The following is a 20,601-nucleotide window of genomic DNA, read 5'->3' as shown; positions in this document are numbered from 1 at the left end:
CAGTATCAGGGATTACATGATTTATTAGTGTGTAGAGCTGTGTGGTGCAGGGTGCTAACTCTCCCACCTACACCCCATATGGGAGTGCATTCTAGCAAACTCCATGCAAATGGAACCGCCATCATCTTCTTAGTGTGCCTCTGTACCTTATTTAACTCTCCACACCCCAGCAAAAGCACCTCAGGGTGACTCAGATCATTTTCTCAAATTAATGAACTCCATGATTGCAAATAAGCAACAGAGCAGCAGCCATAATGATGTGCAAAGTGTGAGTTTCATTTAATATAGTCCAATTTATTATATGTTTAGTATATACTTTTGTGCAGCATGCTTTCTAGAACAGGCTCTTTTTTTTATGTTTTCTATAATATTTGCAAAGTATCTCAAGGCCTATAAGCTTTTATGTTTGATTGCAGATACAGGTGCTATGTGGACAGAAAAGTAATAAAAGAACAGTAGTACAAAAATGTAAAAATTATGTTTTGAAAAGACATTCATCATTTTATTATTATCATTATTATTATCGAACTCCATCTCTTAAAACATATATTAAAAATGTTTATCGAAAAATAAATGTTCCTGCTTGCACTGCATGGACAGAAACAAATGAGAGGTGGTAGGATATACACATATGCATGAAGTCTTTGGTTTAGTTGTATATAAACATATAATACATATTTATAGCAGATAATAATGGAATCTAAAGCACAAATAAAGATATTTTAAAGTACTTTTAATGCACAAAGCTTTACTATATGTTTTGTTTATACAGCGGTCTCCACTTAAGGGTGTATCATATGCATATACGTGCTTAGGCATGTACATTAGTTACCTTAAGTGCTGCTTTAAATCTTTAATTTTTTTAATAAAAGCCAAATACAAAATGATGTTGTTTTGCCAAACCAGATTTATATAGTAACTTGATCCATGAGTTTGTTGTTTCATTGCAATGGTCCATTGATTTTGAGCTCTATAAATGGGTTCACGGGTCAGAAAAGGTGAGAAAATTTTGTATACTTGTTTAAAAGGCTTTTTCCATTCTAAAAACAATTGTGTTTCCAAATGACTTTTTTATGTCCGCACATATACATAAATAGAATAGTTTTATTTATATTTAAGAATTGTCACAAGTAAATGCCAGCTTTTAGCAGATTACCTAATTAAACATCACCAACCTGTTGGTCAATAAAATCTTATGTGCAACCAAACGTTCAAACCTACACCCTAATGTAAAATATTATTTTTAATTCTGATTCCCAAAGTTTTCAGTGCATCAGGTATTTCTGAACTTTAAGGAAGTGGGTATTAGATGATGCGCAAAGATATTAGTAGTGTTTCCATTTGGCAGAATAGTGCATCCATAAATACATAGAGCTTTAGCTTTAGATATTTTCATTAGTGTTAACATACAGTAGCTTCATCATTGCTTCAGCAATATGTATGATATTGCCAGACATACAGGAGAATAATATGAGCCTAACAACCTTAAAGCCACTTAAGCCAAAACAAAATGGGCCATTTTTGTTAATGGGTTTAACACCAGCAAAGTCAAAAAGGCAAAGGTTTGTTTAAATACAACTGTAAGTTAAATCAGTAAGCCGTGACCAGAAGCTGTGTATGTTTGCCAGATTAAAATATGAATGAGTCTACATGGCCACATATGATCCCCAATAGCTTGCAGTCCTCTTCCTTTTCCTCCTCCTCCTCCTCCCTCAGGGCTCAGCTGGATGTCCTAAGTGGGGGTCAAGGTGGGTGCTGTCCTCTGAAACCAATCCTGACCATCAGTCTGCCAAGCTGGCTAATTTACAGCTCACCCTCCTCCACCTTGCGATGTCCAACCTCAAACACCCCCCACCCCCCTTCCACCCCCTACCACCTTCCACCCCCCGCCCCCATCCCACGCACTACCAGCACCATCACTGACAATCTTCCTCTGTGCACACACTCTCCCTATCCTCTCTCTACTTATCTCTATGTCTCTCTTTCTCTCTGGGTGGGTGTGAAGACACCAGCAGCACGCTCCAGTGGAGACAAATCAGACCTTCCCAGCCATGTCATTGTAAAACATCCCCCAAGAAGGTTGTGACCTCCTCACCCTTTCAACTCATCTGCAGGCATAGCAAGTGAGGAAAGGAGGAGGGTTCTCTATGCAGTATAACAGCAGTATAACTACCTCATCCAAGAATTAGGAAATGCGTTCCGAAACACCCGACTAAATGCAAGCATTTATGTCCTTAGCAGCCATTTTGCTCCCATCTATAGTATTTAGGTCTTGGGTATAGAGTTATACTGCAACAAGAATGTATGTATATATGTTTTCAAGCAAACCTGTTTCCTCAAAATAATACCCTTTAAATTTGCTATATCAAATAATGCCTTTGTAGGAAGTGTAATAGTGTGTAATAATGTAATAGTGTGTGCATGAAAGCATTGTTTGTGAGTGGTTGTGAATATAGAATGTCATCTCAAAATGTTTAAGCTGAACACATCTATAAAACCTGTATTCTGAATATTATCTTATTTTTTAAATTTATTTTTGTCTTGGAAACTAAGCTACCTCTAAAGATCACTATGAAACATCTTGCTAGTTTAACCTGTGCACAGACAACATGTTTATGTTGGCAATTTGTTTTAGAAGGAGTAACATTTTGTAACTGTTCCTGCAGTCACTGCAGTGATGCAAGGAGCTTCCTGAAGGCTTGTTGTCGCAATGATGTTGACAGGATTTTTACCTTCATGTCAGCACAGTGGCCCAAACCCCCAATCCTACCACCCTGATACTATCTGGCAACTTATAGCTGGATGCTCCACAGAGGAACTGGGGAAATGAGTTACCTGTTGCTTGTCAGTCCTGCTATTTGTGAGTTCCTATAAAACCACAATATGTGTTGTTACTATTTTTATAGTCATTGTACACTTATATATGTGTATGAATTAAACAAACAAGGAGTAATGCGGGTTTAACCTGTAAATGATGTTTACAGATGATAGCAGGTATTTGCCAAAAGATTATATTGGACTGTCCCTTTAAAGTGTAAAGGCACTTGGGTATAGTAGAGCAAGGGAAAAAAAGTCAAGGGAATATTGAAAATTTCAGCACTGACTTAAAATACCACTTACACAGTACTAACATCAGTAATTGGAACAACACAACTTCTTTCAGTAACATTAACTAAACAGTGAGTACTCCACATACAACTTTTTTCAGATTAGGAAAACTCCAGATGACTATTGGTAGGAGAATGCAGAGCAGCTTTTTATCAGGACAGAAGATGAGAATCTGTGCACATATGTCAATGCTCAGGTTTTGTTCATGTTTTGTAATTAATATTTTTGATGCCTCTAGCAGTTTTATCTGAATTCTTGTTTTGATTTTGATTCCGTATCTGGTTCCGGAAAATGTAAAATTGTGGTTTTGGACTATGCTTACCAACAATTACTTTTTAAATTCTACTTAACTGTTTCCTTTGCTAGTACACAGCATCACTTTTTAGTCCTGTAAAGATCACCCTACTTCTGCTAGAGCACACATATACACACACTCACACATGCACGTGGCTTCATCTGGTGTCAGACTCCCCATTGCTCTAACCTGATGGAGCCATCAGCCAGAGAGGGAGCAGTTGTTCTCATGGTCTCATCCCTGCTACACAGCCTTGACACAGGGAGAGACAAACAATTTGGCCTCCCTCCCACAGTCGCATCTCTGAGACCCAGCAGGGAAGGCAACTAGGGCTTGGTGTGTGTGTGTGTGTGTGTGTGACAGAAAGAGAGGGGAAAAGAGGTTCCATGGTGTAAGTGTCTTTCAGTCAGTGAAAAAGAAAAGACAAGTCATATTTCTAAGAGGGAGTGTAAGTTCCAATATGGGAAATGTCATATACAGTCATAGTGAATCTATTTTCAGCCAAATAGTTTGTTTCATGAATGTTAACGTGTTTTCTTTCAACAAGTGGCATATATTTCCATTATTCTTTGAAAATAAATATCCTCTCTTTTGTCTTACACTGGAATAGAGGTTGTGCATATGCAGGTTGTTTGGTCAGCTTTCAATATTATCACAGGCACAATAAGACTGTGAGGCTTTTGACATGGGGGCTAGGACAAAGGGAAATGGGGTCGGGTAGCGAAATGGTTAAGGTGAATCTTAATAGAGGCGGCAATGTCATTATCTCCAAATCCACTGAGCCCTCTAGATTGGGGGGTCGCGCCGTTGACGGCCACTTTACATCCCAAGCATGTCAGGCCGAGAGACTGGGGGCATGACTGCCAATCCCATCCAGAGGATTTGTGTCCTCCACCACCAAATTCAGTAAGCGCATGCAGGCTCATAAAGGTGTTGAGAATTGAGGAATTTGTCTGGGAGACATGGCCAAAGTCAACGAGCTAGTTATGCCTTTTAGTTGCAGGAAGATGGAAATGGGTGCAGGTGTTGTGAGGCACCTGAATCCTGCTCCTGCCCCTGCATCCACTGAAACACCAAAGAAGGACTGGCTGCCTTTATATGAAACGAATGCTGTCAGATTTACACACTGCCATGGTTTTACCCAACCCCTGATAATCCCTTTCGAGAAATAAATTGTCCCATTAAAATGAAATGTTGCCCATATAGGTTTAATAAATTGAAAATGCTTGTTTGAATCCTTAGTAATTTGGACGGAATCCCAAGCATGTAGCAAAGGCTCCAACAAAATGAGATTATTTGCTGTGTATTATAATGTATGCAGCAGTTTTTATGCAACCAAACAGAGCCCCCCACCCCCCATGTGTGCTGATTTATATGCAGTTATTCAGGTATGCAGTAAATTCCAATTACTTCTTAAGATTTCTATTTAGCATGGGAGGAAATATGACAGGGAAGCTCTATGTTTTGAGCAGCATTGTAAATCTTGTTAACTCTTTGCAGCATATAGCAAGAAATCTGCATTCATGTCAGGGAGTGAGCAGTGCATAAGATTTTAACAACTAGCTAATAGTCCTGTATGAGGATGTGTTACAGGAGTCTGTAGTGGATTTAGCCAATGTGAAGGTTTCAAGGCTGATTCCAATGCTTTGCATTATAATTTACAATTATTATATTTAATATAAATGTAAGAACTATGAGTTACAGAGGACCTACCAGATGCATCATTACAAGAAAAATGTTGGAATACATAATACTGTATTGAACAGGTGCTGTCTTTAAATACCTCATATACAGCAAAGTGCATTTCTAATGCTCCTGGTTTCCGTTTACTTGTATAATATATAAGAATGTAAAAGTATTTTGAGGGAGGTGGGCAACTGGACTGGCCCTGAATTTTTAACACAAGGCAAATTCCAGAAAACTCATAGGGTTTAACTTAAGTATGTCTTTAACTGTGTGCTTATGTGTTTGGCAATGAGCTAGGCTCACTCACTAGATTTTTTTTCTGGGCTTTCAAACAGCGATTGAAAGACGTGTAAAAAGAAAAAAACAAACAAAAAAAAACCTTTGCCAAACCAGATAATTGTATTCAGTAATTGTAAGGATAATTTATTTTTGTTCTGCATATTTGTACTCTGCAAAATGACGGTAATTCTACTTTCCTTTGTGACTTATAAAAATGTAAAGGAAAAATGTGTGTGTGTTTGGGGGGATGGGGGGGTGACAGGCCAGGTCATTGGGAAGGCTGTGTAGATAGGGCTGCTATGCGCTGAATTTTTATGAAATTTGTTTATTTGTATGAGATGTGTGACTTAAAATGTGCTTCTGCTTTCAACTGTGGTATGAGCTACAGTGTGAGTTGAGGCTGGATGCTCCCCTCCCCGTGCTCAGTCCGCCGTGTTGACCCCCCAGGGGCCCTAAATCCCCGCCGCTCCTCCCTGCAGTCCCCCTCTGACGTGCAGCATGCCGAGGCGAGCAGCGCTTTGCCTATGCATTAGCCATCCATTTCCTCTGGCTGACACCTCTCCAACATAAAACCGTAAGGCAGAGGTAAAATATCTCTCTCCTGGCGAAAATAAAGCTTTGTCTGCCTGCTGATCTATTGGATATAAAAATAAAGCCGCGGCTTTGATTCTGGCTTTGCCTTATGCGCGCCTTTGCTTTTTGCGCACACAAAAGCTCCAATGAAGATGGATAGTGCGGGTTTGACTGCGGTGCGTCCAGCACAGCAACATCACTCACTCCATATCCTCTCCCTCCACTCTCTTACAGCCGTTTTTACTGAAACGTTGGTTGTTATTGATCAGTGGTTGTCGATAATTATGCAGGGCTTTCCACTTTAATCGGCTTTGGAAAAGTTGTGCGCATTCACACCAAAGAATAACCAGAGGCTTCTTGATTCGTGTTTGATTTCAGCGATTTATTTATTTTTTCCTTTTTTATGGAAGATTTGCACGTAGCCTATATGTCACTCTATAACTTACTGTCAGTGGTTATATCTGATTGTGAAGGTTTAGAATCAGACCTGTGTCTTTCCTTATTTTCCTATATTACACAGGCCAACAATGCTTTATAATGAGAATTTGCAAAAAAATAAAAAATGTTTCCCTGTAAATAAATTCAGAAACTGCAGGCCAAGAAATATTCAATTCTAGCTCCCCTTTAGCGGTTTCAGCCTCGCATAGTCTATATATTAAATATAATAAAGCTGCTTTTAAAATAATCTAAATTAAAGCTTTCATTTTGTACTATAGCTTGTGGAGCATCCAGGCACCATATGAAGACCATTCTACGTTTCTTCTCATTATAGGCTAGTTCATTATAGTCCCGTGGTTCATAAGAAAGCAATTTTGAAACCAATCAGCATTAAATAACATTTCAGGAATCCTGGGCTATTTACTGAATTTGATGTATGTGTTTGTGATTTGAATGTGTTTAAATGTTTAAATTATGATTTCGGTGTTATATACACCTTACCCGAACAGATTTTAAGACCATTTTCCACAGGCCCTGTTTTAGAAACTCTACATGATCCAGGTGGCAGTATTAAAATTCACCTAAAATGGTTGTCAGTCTAAACAAGAAGATTTTGATTTTATCAGATTCATAATTATAAGGCGAAAATTATAGGTAATTCGCTTCCGGTTGAGCATGAGCTACAACTGACACCATAAAAATCATTTTAAAAGAAAAGCAGAAGATGTATGGTAGGCATCCATGGGCCGGTCTGTTTTACTCTGCTCTATATTTTAATGCAGGTATCAGCAGCGGCCAGCTCTCCCTCTCTCCATGCTTGCGGGCTTTTTTTATTTGAGAGCGCAGAAATCCACTGCGGTAGCTGCAGCAGCAGCAGCTATCTGCCGCTCTGCAGCCATGCAGCCCGTCCCCTGAGCATTGGCCAGCGGGCGATTATATCTCAAAGGGAGTGGTTATCGTCACACATTATATTATAATCATTAGTGATCCTAGCCCTTTCACCCTGACTGCAGAACAATCGCGGGCTACCATTAATCTATACTAGGGGAAGTGTTTTAGAGGCTGTGTCCCAGCGCCTTTCTATATGTTCATTTTTCAGTCTGTTTGGAGCATTTTCATAAAAGAAAGGGCAGCTTTTTTGGTTTTGGTTTTTTTGGATTGACAGTGAGGGTGAAGATCTTTGTTAGTAATCCCATCTGCCTCATTCAGTTATTCTTATCCACCGGACAATGAATCAGATTTTGTGATTTTTGTGATTTGTTCTATTGATTTAACAAGGTGTTTATGAAAATCTTCTGACCTCTGTTCTCTGTTTGTATGAATATTATTTTCACGTGTGAGAAAGTAAGTATTTCGGTTTTTGTCCAAATTCTCCTCACCATTTATCTCTTTCTCTATATAGTGTGCAGGCTATCTGTGTATGCGTGTGTGTGAATTAAATTATATACACTTCTTCAACGTAGTGGCATTGGAATAAAGCTGACTGTGAATTTTATTAAGTTTTATTCTGATATAACGCCAGCAACAAATTGGAATTAGGAGCGTAATAGTATAACAGCAATAATAATGGTAACATAGACAGTACGCCCTCTCGTTACCCGGATTGAATTCGCCCCCTAGAGGAGTGAGCGGAACTTTGGTGGCAGTTGCCGTGCTGTGCTGATGATAGTGGCCTCGCAGTCTTAAACAGGGTTACTGTTCTGGACCCCAGGCTGAGCACACTGAGCACACTGAATCATATGATCTCTGTTAAAAAAAAAAATACACAGACAGTGAAATGTTGATTATAGTGAAGAGAGACTGAATTGTGTGTGTGTGTGTGTGTGTGCGTGTGTGTGTGTGTGTGTGTGTGTCTGTGTGTGTGTGTGTGTGTGTGTGTGTGTGTGTGTGTGTGTGTGTGTCTGTGTGTCTGTGTGTCTGTGTGTGTGTGTGTGTCAGTGAACTGGGGGGTTGACTGACTGAGAAAGGGCAGCTGTAGGGAGATGATCTATAAATCCCATTGGATTTCTCAGCAAAGGCCGGGATCGTAGTTGGAAAGTCTGGAAAATGTTTGTGTAGAGTTGCCGATGGTTCAATAATCCACGTCCAGTTCACATCAGCATATGTTGCTGATCCACAAAGGGAGGAGGAGAGGAGGACACAGCTCAGCCAGTTCACTATGGGACTGCGCGGAGCCATCACAGACTTCCCCAAATTTTCCCAAATCTCTAAGCTATAGGGCCTTTTCTGCTGAGTGAGCTCTAGGATGGGACGGTGACAGGGGTGGATGGATGATAGAAGAAGTAGGGAAGGTCGGATTTTGGTCCTGGAAGTGTGTGATATTGCGATGAAGAATGACTGACAGATTGGGAACGCGCACTTTACTTTTCCCCTGTTCTTCCAACATTTCCTCTCGCAAAAACCACACTCACTATTTATGAATAACTGTGAACTTTGCGTCAGATGTGCGCGCTTTCATCGCGCTTTTGTGCGGCCAAGGCAAGAACGGGCATATGTTTATGGAAAGCTCTGCTTTTACACTGCTATGGGCCTGTCACATAAACAATATAACTTTTTATCTTATTTTCTATCTTTTAAATAACATCAATTCTTATGCTGCTTTTTGTTAGTGGTAAAAAATAAGCATTTATATATATATATATATATATATATATATATATATATATATATATATATAGTCTTTTTTCTCCTTGTTTTAGAATTTGCAGAAAATCTTTATCACAGATGCACCCTTAAATCATTCCCCCTTCATCCACGTGGTGAAGTTTTCTTAGTATGAGTAGAAATGGCAAGTTATAGCTACAGATGATATTAGCTGAGCCAGTTTCACAGGAAGGGGGCTGTTTATCCCTAAAATAAACGCATTCATGATCCAGAATGGTCAGTGCGCCTTATTATGAATTATAAATGCCAGTGCCTGTTTGCAATAGCGTTTTGTAAAATAAATAAATAAATACAAATCCTGCAGGGAGGCTGCAAACAGCAGAGCAGAGCAGCGGACCTATACCCCACCCTCCAGTTCAACCCCTCCACCCTCTCCTCTCCCTCCTCCTCCTCCTCGGTGCACTCAGTTGATCAAAGCTCCAGTCGGAGGTGATATTTCTCTCTGTATTACAGGAGTCACGGTTTATCCCCCCGACAGCCTTCCCACCCTCACTGAGAAAGGGCTGTAAGGTCACAGCCTTTTCTCAGCCTGGCCACCCCGGGAAATTACACCTAGGGAAAAAAAGAAATTGATCTAAATATCTCGTTCACATATTTTAAACACATTTCCCAACCCATCTAATCACCTGCTTCATCTAGTATTTAGTCTTTCTTTCCAAAGTCGTCTCCTTCCTCTCGCCATGCCCCTCTTATACTGTTGCGGTGACATTGTGTCTCTTAACTGAGCCTGGAGGAGAGAGGGGAGACAAATAAACGTGTCATGATTAGAATTAATGATTGCATGCATCTTCACAGCCTCATTCATTATCTCAGATTAATTATCTCGCAGTGTACCAGTTCACTTGTCTGCACTTCATAAACCCCAAATCTCTTGGGATGCTGTACAACACTGTAGCCCTGATACTACAAAAATTTCTTTTCTGAAGTGTGGTAGCAAGGCCTGTACTAGTCAAAACCAGAGAAAGTCAAAGAAATGCGTAAAATATCAAATGTGAGCAAAACAACAACTCATATCAGTGGACATCAATGCAAGATACATTTCAGATTAATTTGGGCATTTAAGTTTTCTTTTTTAGCTGCTGTTATTACTTTGATATTCATTTGTTTAAGCGGGCCTGCTGAAGGGCCTCCTGCCTCCAATCATTCTGAGATTAAAGCAGAACAGTCGAGAGGAAAAAGTTATTTTTTCTTTAACTGAAGCACAGATGTTGCCGCCGCAAATTCCAATTTAAAACTTATGCCCATCAGAATGAAAATATGAGTGAGAATACAATTTATTGCTAGTGAGGGATTACAGTGGTAGGGTTAAAACCATTTTACATTTAATAGTGTCTTTGCCTAGAGGGGAGTTGAGATATTTTTAAGCCTATAGCATATTTTGATTTCTTTCTATTCATGGATTAATCTGACTCTATGCGCCCGGCTTTTTCTCTCTCTCTGGCTTATTTTAAATCAGGCAGAGATTATCCCTGTGACAGACTATCAAGGCATCTTCTACACACGGAAATAACAACTTTTCTTGTTTACATGATGCATTTACAAGTTTGGGGAGAGATGCCTGCAGACTGAAGGATTTTAGGGGTAATTTTCAGGGACTTCATGGAGGGGATAAGAAGTGCGAATATTTTAGACCCAAAAACAAAACCGGGTATCTTCATTGCTGCTTGCCCTTCTATGGCCTTAAAACGTGTCATGGACCCGTCTCTTCCTGTCACTGTGATGGAAACATAACCTAATGCACAGTATTCAGACGCAAAACCTGCGAATAGAAAACTCGCAAGTTGGGGCAAAATGACGGGAGAAGCGAAGAGGACCCAGCGGAGAACAGCAGGCTAGAAGACATGGTAATGCGAAAAAAGGAGATGGAGGCGTTTTGAAGCCTTATCTCTTTTCCTTCAAGCCAGTAACACGTGTCCTGTTGAAGGGGCGCTCCCCAGACGCTGAGAGGCAGCTGGACGGGGACGGGTGGGTGTTTTGCATGAGAAGCAGCTCATATGCAAGAGGATGCTCTTGGGCTATTGGTAGAGAATAAATGGGTGTCCCTGGGTCACTATTTCTGCTTTAAAGTGCGTAAAAACAAAAACAGCGTTTTCTTACTGTTATTGCATTTATTAAAGTATTCTCTTACAGGCCACGGTAAAACAGTTTGTGTAAACAAACGTTTCAGAAATGAATTACTCTAAAGTGCTTTCTTGGCAAGAAATCTTCGTTGAGCTTGCATGTACATATTTTTTTCTCCCTACACTAAACAATTTATTTTCACTCAAAGAAATCTTAAAATCTTAGAAGCGTTAATGATTGCCCTGTAAATCATATAAACAAAAGACTTGCCTTATCTCTTTGATGGGAAATGGCTAATAATCCCGGGCAATTCGGCTCATAGTGTTATTTACTTAAAGTGAACTTGAAGTGGATTGAACCTCCCCTAATGAATCGTCCTAGGTGTCTGGGCCGCGAGTTTCTGACAGGCTGAGCTGTACGAGCTGTCAACTTTAGAGCCTTTCTGTCTTTCACTTCCAGGCTTCCTCTCCATCACACCAGGGAGAAAACAGCTAAAGTGTGCTCCTGCTAATCAGGAAACATTGTTTAGTTAAACACACACGGCACGACACTGGAAAAAGAGGATAACGACAGCAGCATATCACCAGAACGCAATCATCACCTAAATAAGATCTTGGCTGAACAGTTCTGCTGTTTCCTTACTGTCAAAAAAACAACATTAAACTGTAAGGAAGGTGCATTCAAGTGCAAAGTAGGCAGATAATGTTAGATATTTAGCGTACATCTGATTTATTGGTGATAGATATTTTCACACAACAAAACAAACATACCCAACTTGTGCGTAATTTTACAATACGCGCCTCCAGCTTCTTTATCCTGAACATGCTACTGTATGTACCTGCTCAGTTTCCTCCGTCAGGTCCCCCTTATGCCCAGAAGACAACTTGCTCAGCAGCTGAAAAGTGGCGTCTCTCCCTCCGCACTGCTCGCCCTCCACCGCGGCTGCTTCCTCCAAACACATTCACTAACATATGACAGTTGGCAGGGAAATTCTTGACAATTGGTGTCTTGAGTGTGCGGCATAAATAGCAGGCTGAGCCCTCGCTGGGTTATGATGGGGTGGCTTGATGGTTGCTGCTATGGCGGTGCTCTGATTGGTCCAGCCGCGACTTGACGTCAGGAGGCTGGGAATAAGGCTGGGCAGGAGCTTTAGGAGCAAGACAGTGTACTGGAGATCCAGCGCATCCCAGCATACACACGGTACTGGAGACTGAGGGCATCCCTGCATACACACAGACTTCACCGGATCCGTCAGCGCATCCCAGCGTCCCTCGCCACCCCAAGCTGAAAACCCACGATCATCCGACAGAGAAACGGGGGAAACACTCTTTTTTTTTTTTATCTTGTGAGTGTGTGATTTTGTTTCTCGCTGGGTTTTAAACAGTGGATACGCTGCCATGTCAAAGTGTACTGAATTACTTATAGGCGTGCGTGTCTTGTTGTGTGACAACTCTGCCCTTAAAACATTTTATTAGACGCCCTTTACAGCACTAACTGCCACGCTACGCTGTTCTCCGGCCGATGCGTCACTTCCAAGAGCGCCGGGACAACCAAACTGGCTCCGGTCTTCTCGTTTGAGCCTAACTGCAGTTTCATCTTCACACATCTTCTGTTTGGCTGAATTGCGTGTTTTGCCCGGATCCAATAAAGGACTGTTGTATAATTTCATTTTGGCTTTTCCAACTGAGAGAGGGGACGCGTCGCCAACCATTGCTGTCTGTTTTTTGGACGCTGAACCTTTTTACGCATGCCGGGAAACATCTGTGGTGACACCTGATCGACTGGCTTCTCCACTACACTGACCCGGGAGCTCCAGGAGAGTAGGGGAGGGAGAAAGCCGACGCACGGTCAATGCTCGGCCTGTGCTGTTGATTTCGTTTGTGTGTGTGCTTCGTTTGTGGGGTTGTAGCCCAGTCAAAGCCATGGTCCACTGCGCCGGCTGCGAGAGGCCTATCCTGGACCGCTTTCTGCTCAATGTGCTGGACAGAGCCTGGCACGTCAAGTGCGTTCAATGCTGCGAGTGCAAATGTAATTTGACAGAAAAATGTTTTTCTCGAGAGGGGAGACTGTACTGCAAAAATGACTTCTTTAGGTAAGCTCGGGGAAGGTGAGAGAACAACTCATTATCACTGTTTCTGTTTAATTTTGTCTGGTCTTGTGTCAGCAGCTGGATTTTAGAAGCAGTAGGTAAACATGCACATATGCCTTTAGGAAATCTGACATTTAAATAAGAGCACAGATGAGGGTATGGTGAGAGTAATAAAAAAGGCTACAAATATTACATTTCACTGGGAAAAAAATAGTTTTAGTCCTTGTAGAACGAATAGCTGTGTCCTAAATATTATTTACAACTGTTAAATTAATTGTATCCATTAATCACCAGAAAAACATAAAATAATTCTTATAAAGCCAGACAGCCTCCTTCTTTTGTCACTTAAATAAATTTCATTACGATGTTTAAAAAAAGGATCAAAGACTAACGCAATAATAAGAAAAAAATATTAAAATGGTTTAATATCTTTTGACCATCTGACTAGTCTTCAGAATGACTCTCTCAATGAGTCTCTGTTTTATTTAGACTTTCTATAAATAAATGAACAGTTCGACCTGTCCATGGCTGTAGGCGTGAACGAGGACTCTGAGGTGGTAAGCTTTGATTAAGAGCAAGTAATTAAAAGCTTATTAATTTGAATTCTTAAGTAAAACAACAACAAAAGAGATGCAACAACATTAAACGCGTGTGCAATGGTTCTCGGCTGGGAGAGGGGTAGGTTTGTTAGGAAATCGAGGAAATCACACTTGAGGTGTTGTTTTTCAAGCGTGCAGCGAGCCGGGGGAGCGCACAGGATCAAACCCAGGGCCGGAGCAGTCGCAGTCCGGTCTGTTTGCTCAGTCCGACTGAGGAGAACGTGATAAGTGGATTTAAATAGTAAACTAGTTGAAAAGATAAGTCGGCTGACAAAGCAATCACAGACGTGCAGTCAACAAGCAGTGCACACCACTCAATACACATTGTTTAACTGTGAAGTCAGTGGCAGGGCTATAATTTATTATTCTAAACCAACCTGCTGTGTCAGAGCATTACGGACCCGTGTATTTACTGAACTTTACAAATTAAAATATGTCATATATATATATATATATATATATATATATATATATATATATATATATATATATATATATATATATATATATATATATATATATATACATACACACACACATACATATATATTTTTATAGACCACAAAACTATAGTGATAAATAAAAATAATACAAAACAAAGCTTGGTTAGGGTTCATCGGGTCTGTGCAGTGGCTTCTGCAGGAAGGCATTCATGATAAAATATAGCATGAAAATCGAGCACATGAGCAATATTACATTTTCTTTTACAATTAAATATTTGTAGTGTCCATTTTCTTAAATGTGATTATGTGTTTTATTAAGCGCACACACACAATAAAAACATTATTATTATTATTATTGTTGTTGAAAATAAATCTCTATTATTATTGATTGTAGAAATAGCACAATATCCAAAATACACTTAAAGTGCGTTTTGTGAGTCAACATCGAAGCCTTTTTTTTCTCTTTCAGTCTCTGGAGTTTATTTGCATAACCTTCATTTCAAAATTGTTATATTATAAATATTGTATCTAAGAATCGTTTTTGATTACACTGCAGGAGCCAGCGTTTAACATATTCAATAAGGGATTAAGAGTGAAGTAAGACTTTATGTGCCACTTTATTTAACTTAAATCAACACCATTTAAAAATGTTGATCCATTTATTCTGCAAAGTGCTGATTCCGTCCATACTACCACTGTCCTGTCACCAAATCCGGCTGGACAACTGATTATGATTTCAACGCTTCTAAAAATCTTTATAAAATATCTCTTTGATAACAGAAATAACCTCAGCACCATTTCCTCCCGCAGGCGGTTCGGCACAAAGTGTGGCGGTTGTTCGCAGGGCATCTCTCCAAACGACTTGGTCCGGAGGGCCCGTAGCAAAGTGTTTCACCTCAACTGCTTCACCTGCATGATGTGCAATAAGCAGCTATCCACCGGCGAAGAGCTCTACATCATAGACGAGAATAAATTCGTTTGCAAAGACGATTACCTAAACAACACCAGTGTAAAAGACACCAACCTTCTCTCAGGTACAGATGAAGCCCTGAGTGTGTGTAAGCGTGTGTGTGTGCGTGCGTATGTGTGTGTGAGCACCATTCAGGATAAATTGTGATGAATGTGATGTGTTCGGCTTCACACACTGTATTGTGTACTGATCATTCTGTTCAAAATGTAAAATATGCGCAGGTCAAGCCGTTTCTTTTCTCCCACTCGTAGTTATGATTGTGGTCTTCATTATGGCCTGGAATAGAAAAATGCTCTAGGCTATTTCAGCATTTTGCAGAATTTCAGAATTTTCATGACGTTTTTACGCAGTTTTTACTAAATACTCGTCGCTTTATCAAACCAGCCGAGAAGAAAAACACATAAACCAAACTGTCTTTTGTTAGTAAAATAAATATTCATATATTTACATATTCATAATTAAAGTTTGCATCAGGTCATAGTTCATCCACCTTTAACTGTCCACGACATGACTGCTGACAGTGATAATTCTGAACAGGGTGTATTAACTCTGTCATAACTCCGATGGTTTGTACACTCACACTGGTTATTCTACTTTTCATATGTCATTACTGCAGTCACGGCATGCAGCGACCCAAGTTTATCGCCGGACTGTCAAGACCAGCTACAGGACGACGTAGTCCTAAAGGACACGGAGATAGCCACCCTGTCCGACAAAGAAACGGTTAATAACGAGAATGACGACCAGAACCTCGGAGGGAAGCGGCGCGGCCCGCGAACCACCATCAAAGCCAAGCAGCTGGAGACGCTGAAGGCGGCGTTCGCTGCGACCCCCAAACCCACCAGACACATCAGGGAGCAGCTGGCTCAAGAGACCGGCCTCAACATGAGGGTCATTCAGGTAAAGGAGCATCTATATTTTCCACCCAGACTGGGTTTACTTTTAATTCCAATTAAACGACAACCAAACGAATACACACTGTAGCTCCTATATCTCTCAAACTAGGATCCATGTGGGCCCCACCACAAATCATTACTATACATACACGTTTCACCATCTTCAGTAATTTATACACAGTGCAACAGCAAAATCATCAAAGAAGGATCTCGACTTTGTCTGACATGGTCTGAAATGTTATGGAAATAGAATTCAAGGGACACCCACTGGTTGAGGAGGTGGGCTAGCGCCTTTTCTACTTTATAGGGTGTTACGCACCCATTAAAAGGTGTGATGTAACAGCTTATATTTTATGGAAAAATCTCCCTGCCAAGCTGCCAGACTGCCATGACCGAGCAAGGCCTCATCCCATCAGACAGGCCCCACCTCCCCCAGCATCAGCTCCCCCGCTCACCTCCCTTCTCCCCCTTCTCCCCTCTTTTAAGCAGGCCTCTTTCCTTCAATCTGTGCGGTCACATTGAATTCATTAAGCCAAATATTGGCCGACGGACGAGGTTGATTTGGAAAAGGGTAATTTATATGGGTATTTTTGATTCTTGGCGCGCAGAACGGGGCAAAGTCGCCAACTGGCGCCAGGGTGCTGGGAGCGCTGGGAGTCTTGGCACAGTGCTGCCATCACGTTTTGCGACCGCATTTAGCCATGCTGTGAGCATTTCCAGCCAAGTGGAAAAGACAGAAATCTGTTTCAAGGGTCTTCAGTTTGTTTCCTCAGACCTCTGAATTACAGCAGGGCCGCATTAAGTTAAACAAGAAGCAACACACGACAGCAGCAATCTTATTATTGTTAGAATTAGTAGTAGTAGCAGCAGTAGCAGTAGCAGTAGTATTATTAGTATTATTATGAATGAGTTTGAGCTTGCATGAAGACTTCTTTTTCTGTCTTTGGTTATTTTCAGAAACTGTTAAAGCATTAGCCTATTTTATATTGCGCTACAAAGTGTAGGCCAGTGTCATTATAAATTAAAGAAGAAAAAATATTATTACATAACCGGAATTCTAGCAGGCTTTTCCCAGACAAAGCAGAAATATAGTTGATTGGAAACAATAGTTTTTCTGTATATATTTTTATTTTATTTTACTAACAGGTTTTCATGGTTGTGATGTTTTCTTTCCTAATGTGACTAAGACTGCGGGGCAGATCAAACGTACAAAAACGTTTAACATAGCAGATTAATAGCCATAAAGTGAGAGTGCCGAAGGAGGGATATCTAATATGTATGAGCATGAGGGAAAAGGGAAAAGCGTAATTAAAGGACGCCGGCCTATAGATTAAGAAATGATAACCTCCAAGAGCCCGGTAATATATTGGTAACAACCCTCCTGTTAAGTATTAATTGGAGATTTTAAGCTCCCGCTGCTGTAGCCTTCAGTCGGAGTAAATGGAGGGTTAAAAGATCATTAGGGAGGTTAGATGTTACTCTCCCTCCTGTAAAGATAATTGGGTGCAGTCCTTTACACCGCAGAGCCTTGCGGATTTAACGCACCGGCTCATCACGCACGCCGCAAAACACACAGAGCGCGGTTATTTACTTTAATAAGAAGCCGGATCGGTGCAGGCGCCAAGGTAAATATATCACCTAATTACACTTTCTTTTGAACTGGGGAAATTTTCACAGTGGGGGTTATTTGCATATTCACAAAAATAGCAACGTTTTTTTTTTTTTTTTTTGTCTGTTTGGTGTGAATTTAAGGTGGGAGACGTGTAGGAATAAATAGATAAACAAACCAGCCCTCATCTCCGTTCTCCATCATCCCCATTTCTCCCTTGGCCAGTCTCCCGCAAAGAATACTGACGTGCAATCAAAATGGCGTCAGTGGCCTACTGCATGTTTGCTGAGTAGCACATGGTGATCCGTGTGTCTGTGTGTCCAGGTCTGGTTCCAGAATCGACGTTCCAAAGAGAGGCGCATGAAGCAGCTGAGCGCGCTGGGCGCCCGGAGGCACGCGTTTTTCCGGAGCCCAAGGCGGATGAGGACGCTGGTGGACAGGCTGGAGCCCGGGGAGCTCATCCCAAACGGGCCCTTCTCCTACTATGGAGGTATGTTTACAACTTGTTTCTTTTTATCCAGGAAAATTAACGACCTTCAAAGTGTTTACCCTTCATAAAACAATCTTTTATTCTCGTTAAAATGGCGTTTGGTATAATACTCACCTTCTATGTATCTGTTTAAACGCTCCCAGTGTAAGACAGACATGTTTGACACAGGCCTATATTTTTTTTTTTAATCCTATTTGGATATCTCCTTATTTCTATCTTTCTCCTTATTTCTTGTATTAGCTTATTTGTTCTCTACGTTTTCAGCCATTTCATGTTGTAATGAAAGAATTCGTCATCTCTGTATTTATTTATATCTTAAGGTGTTGAATAAGAAAAAAAGAACAATTTTATTCAGGTTTTGTTAAATGAATAAAGGCACAGCCATGTGAAGAGACTGATGCTGATCCCATGTTATTCCTGAACACTTTAAGCTTTCTGTGATCTATTCACACAGAAGGCACATTCACTTAGTTCAAGTTACAAATAGCATCTATATGAAATACAGATGTTTTAATATTCAGTTTTTTTTTAAAAAAAAAAAAGCATATTCAAGTGATATTCAATTTGAGTCACCTCCTCTACAGTCTTCTCAAGATCAGTGAGCAGTTAGTTAAGTTTGCATCTGAGTGATTTGATAGCAGGCAAATGCTTTGAAACACCTGATAATTTCAAAGAATTTCATTTGTGCTCAGGTCTTTGTCCTTTCTGCTGAAGCAAAAAGTCTAATAATATTCTGCTGAATTGAAAAAAAAAATTGGTCTCAGTAGGTGGAATCACTGATGAAATGGCCTCTATTTTAATTAATTTTGTGGCCACGTTGTTCTCCCCACCCAATTGCAGTTTTGATTTAAGTGTAACATGTTCTGTGACTAATGTAGCACAGCAAGGATTTCTCTCCCTCTCTAATACAAATCAAGCTATGTATATTCAATGAATTCCTCAACATCTCTGGAATTTTTTTCTGTACAGCCATTGTTCTCAGAGCTAACACAGATTTTTTCTTTTCCTTCTTCTCTTGGATCTGTAGATTATCAAAGTGAGTACTATGGCCCTGGAGGAAACTATGACTTCTTTCCTCAGGGGCCTCCATCATCGCAGGCCCAGACTCCAGTTGATCTTCCCTTCGTGCCCTCCTCAGGCCCCACGGGCACTCCCTTGGGAGGTATGGACCACCCGCTGCCAGGCCATCATCCCTCCAGCGAGGTGCAGCGCTTCTCTGATATCATGTCCCACCACCCGGGGGACTCTCCCAGCCCAGAGCCAGGAATCCCAGGGCCCTTGCACAGCATCTCCTCTGAGGTGTTTGGCCCTAGTCCACCCTTTACCTCACTGTCATTGAATGGCAGCGGATACAACAACCACCTGTCTCACCCAACTTCGGAAATGAACGAGGGTACTGTGTGGTAGCTTTTTTGAGATCGCGGACTTTACTGGTGAGAGATTCTGTAACAGAGCGTAGTGAGGTTTTATGTTGTTGGGGGCTGGGGTCGAGAACAGGGACATGGATATTGACAGGGTTAGGGCAGCACCATTGAATCATCGTTCTTTTGGTTTTTTGGCGTTCTCATTATTTATTTATTTATTTTCTCATATGATTTCCAATCTTTTTGGGGGGCATAACAAGTATGCTCAAAAACACTGTTTTCACTGTCGTGTTTGGGTGTTTCAGTTACTTCTTTTGCTTACTCAACCTTCACACATCCCCTAGCACACTGCATCCAAAACTGGACTTACAAAAAAAAAAGAAAAAAAGAAAGAAAAGAAAAATTCTGGGCAAGACTGCTGAATTGCCTTCCATTCCCCTCACTGTCTCTGGGCACCTGGTGCACCCCGTCACCCCTCCTGACTCCTGTCCATTGGCCCAGCATAATGACCAAACTCCCTAAAACTCACTGGCAGGGTAGAACACAACCCTTTCGAAATTTCCTATTAATGTCCCGAACATGATAACATCATTAGGTAATGTCAAAGACTTGAAAAGCTTTACAGAAAGATAAAGGGGCCGAGGGTTGGTTGTGTGCTGACCTAATGCCGTTGGAAAGCTAATCGACATTTGGACCATGTTCGAGGCACTAGATTCATTCAGAATCTCTTCAGACCTCTTTGCCTGTCAAGGCTCTGCCATATTGACACTTAAACCTTTTGACAATATGAGGAAATGACACATTTTCCTCCATCTGGACTAGTCCTTTTTTTTTTTCTTGATTTTATGATTTCCACCAAATCTGAAGAAGGCCGCCTTATAAAGGCAAACAGTAAAAAGCTCTACAGATTGCAAACCCTTTATTTAAAATGGAAATGAACTTGAAATGTTGAAATGAAGTCTACCTTCTAAAAATCTTTTGCTGAGGTTCTAAATGGGACTTATAACAGTCAACTGTTTACGTAACCTATTTAATTC

General features: G+C 40.8%; 1 protein-coding gene across 1 annotated transcript; it reads left to right on the top strand.

Moving 5' to 3' along the window:
* Positions 1–12,940: 12,940 nt before the first annotated feature.
* lhx1a (LIM homeobox 1a) lies at positions 12,941–19,607 on the top strand. Its single transcript, XM_026298257.1, has 5 exons — positions 12,941–13,196; positions 15,046–15,269; positions 15,822–16,105; positions 18,035–18,200; positions 19,228–19,607. The coding sequence occupies exons 1-5, from the start codon at positions 13,027–13,029 to the stop codon at positions 19,605–19,607; spliced, it is 1,224 nt and encodes a 407-aa protein (XP_026154042.1). The 5' UTR covers positions 12,941–13,026.
* Positions 19,608–20,601: the final 994 nt, after the last annotated feature.

The sequence above is a fragment of the Mastacembelus armatus genome, chromosome 13 (genome assembly GCF_900324485.2).
Source record: "Mastacembelus armatus chromosome 13, fMasArm1.2, whole genome shotgun sequence".
NCBI classification, from domain to species: domain Eukaryota; kingdom Metazoa; phylum Chordata; class Actinopteri; order Synbranchiformes; family Mastacembelidae; genus Mastacembelus; species Mastacembelus armatus.
Note: the sequence above shows the minus strand (reverse complement) of the source record. Positions and strands in the feature narration are given on the sequence as shown.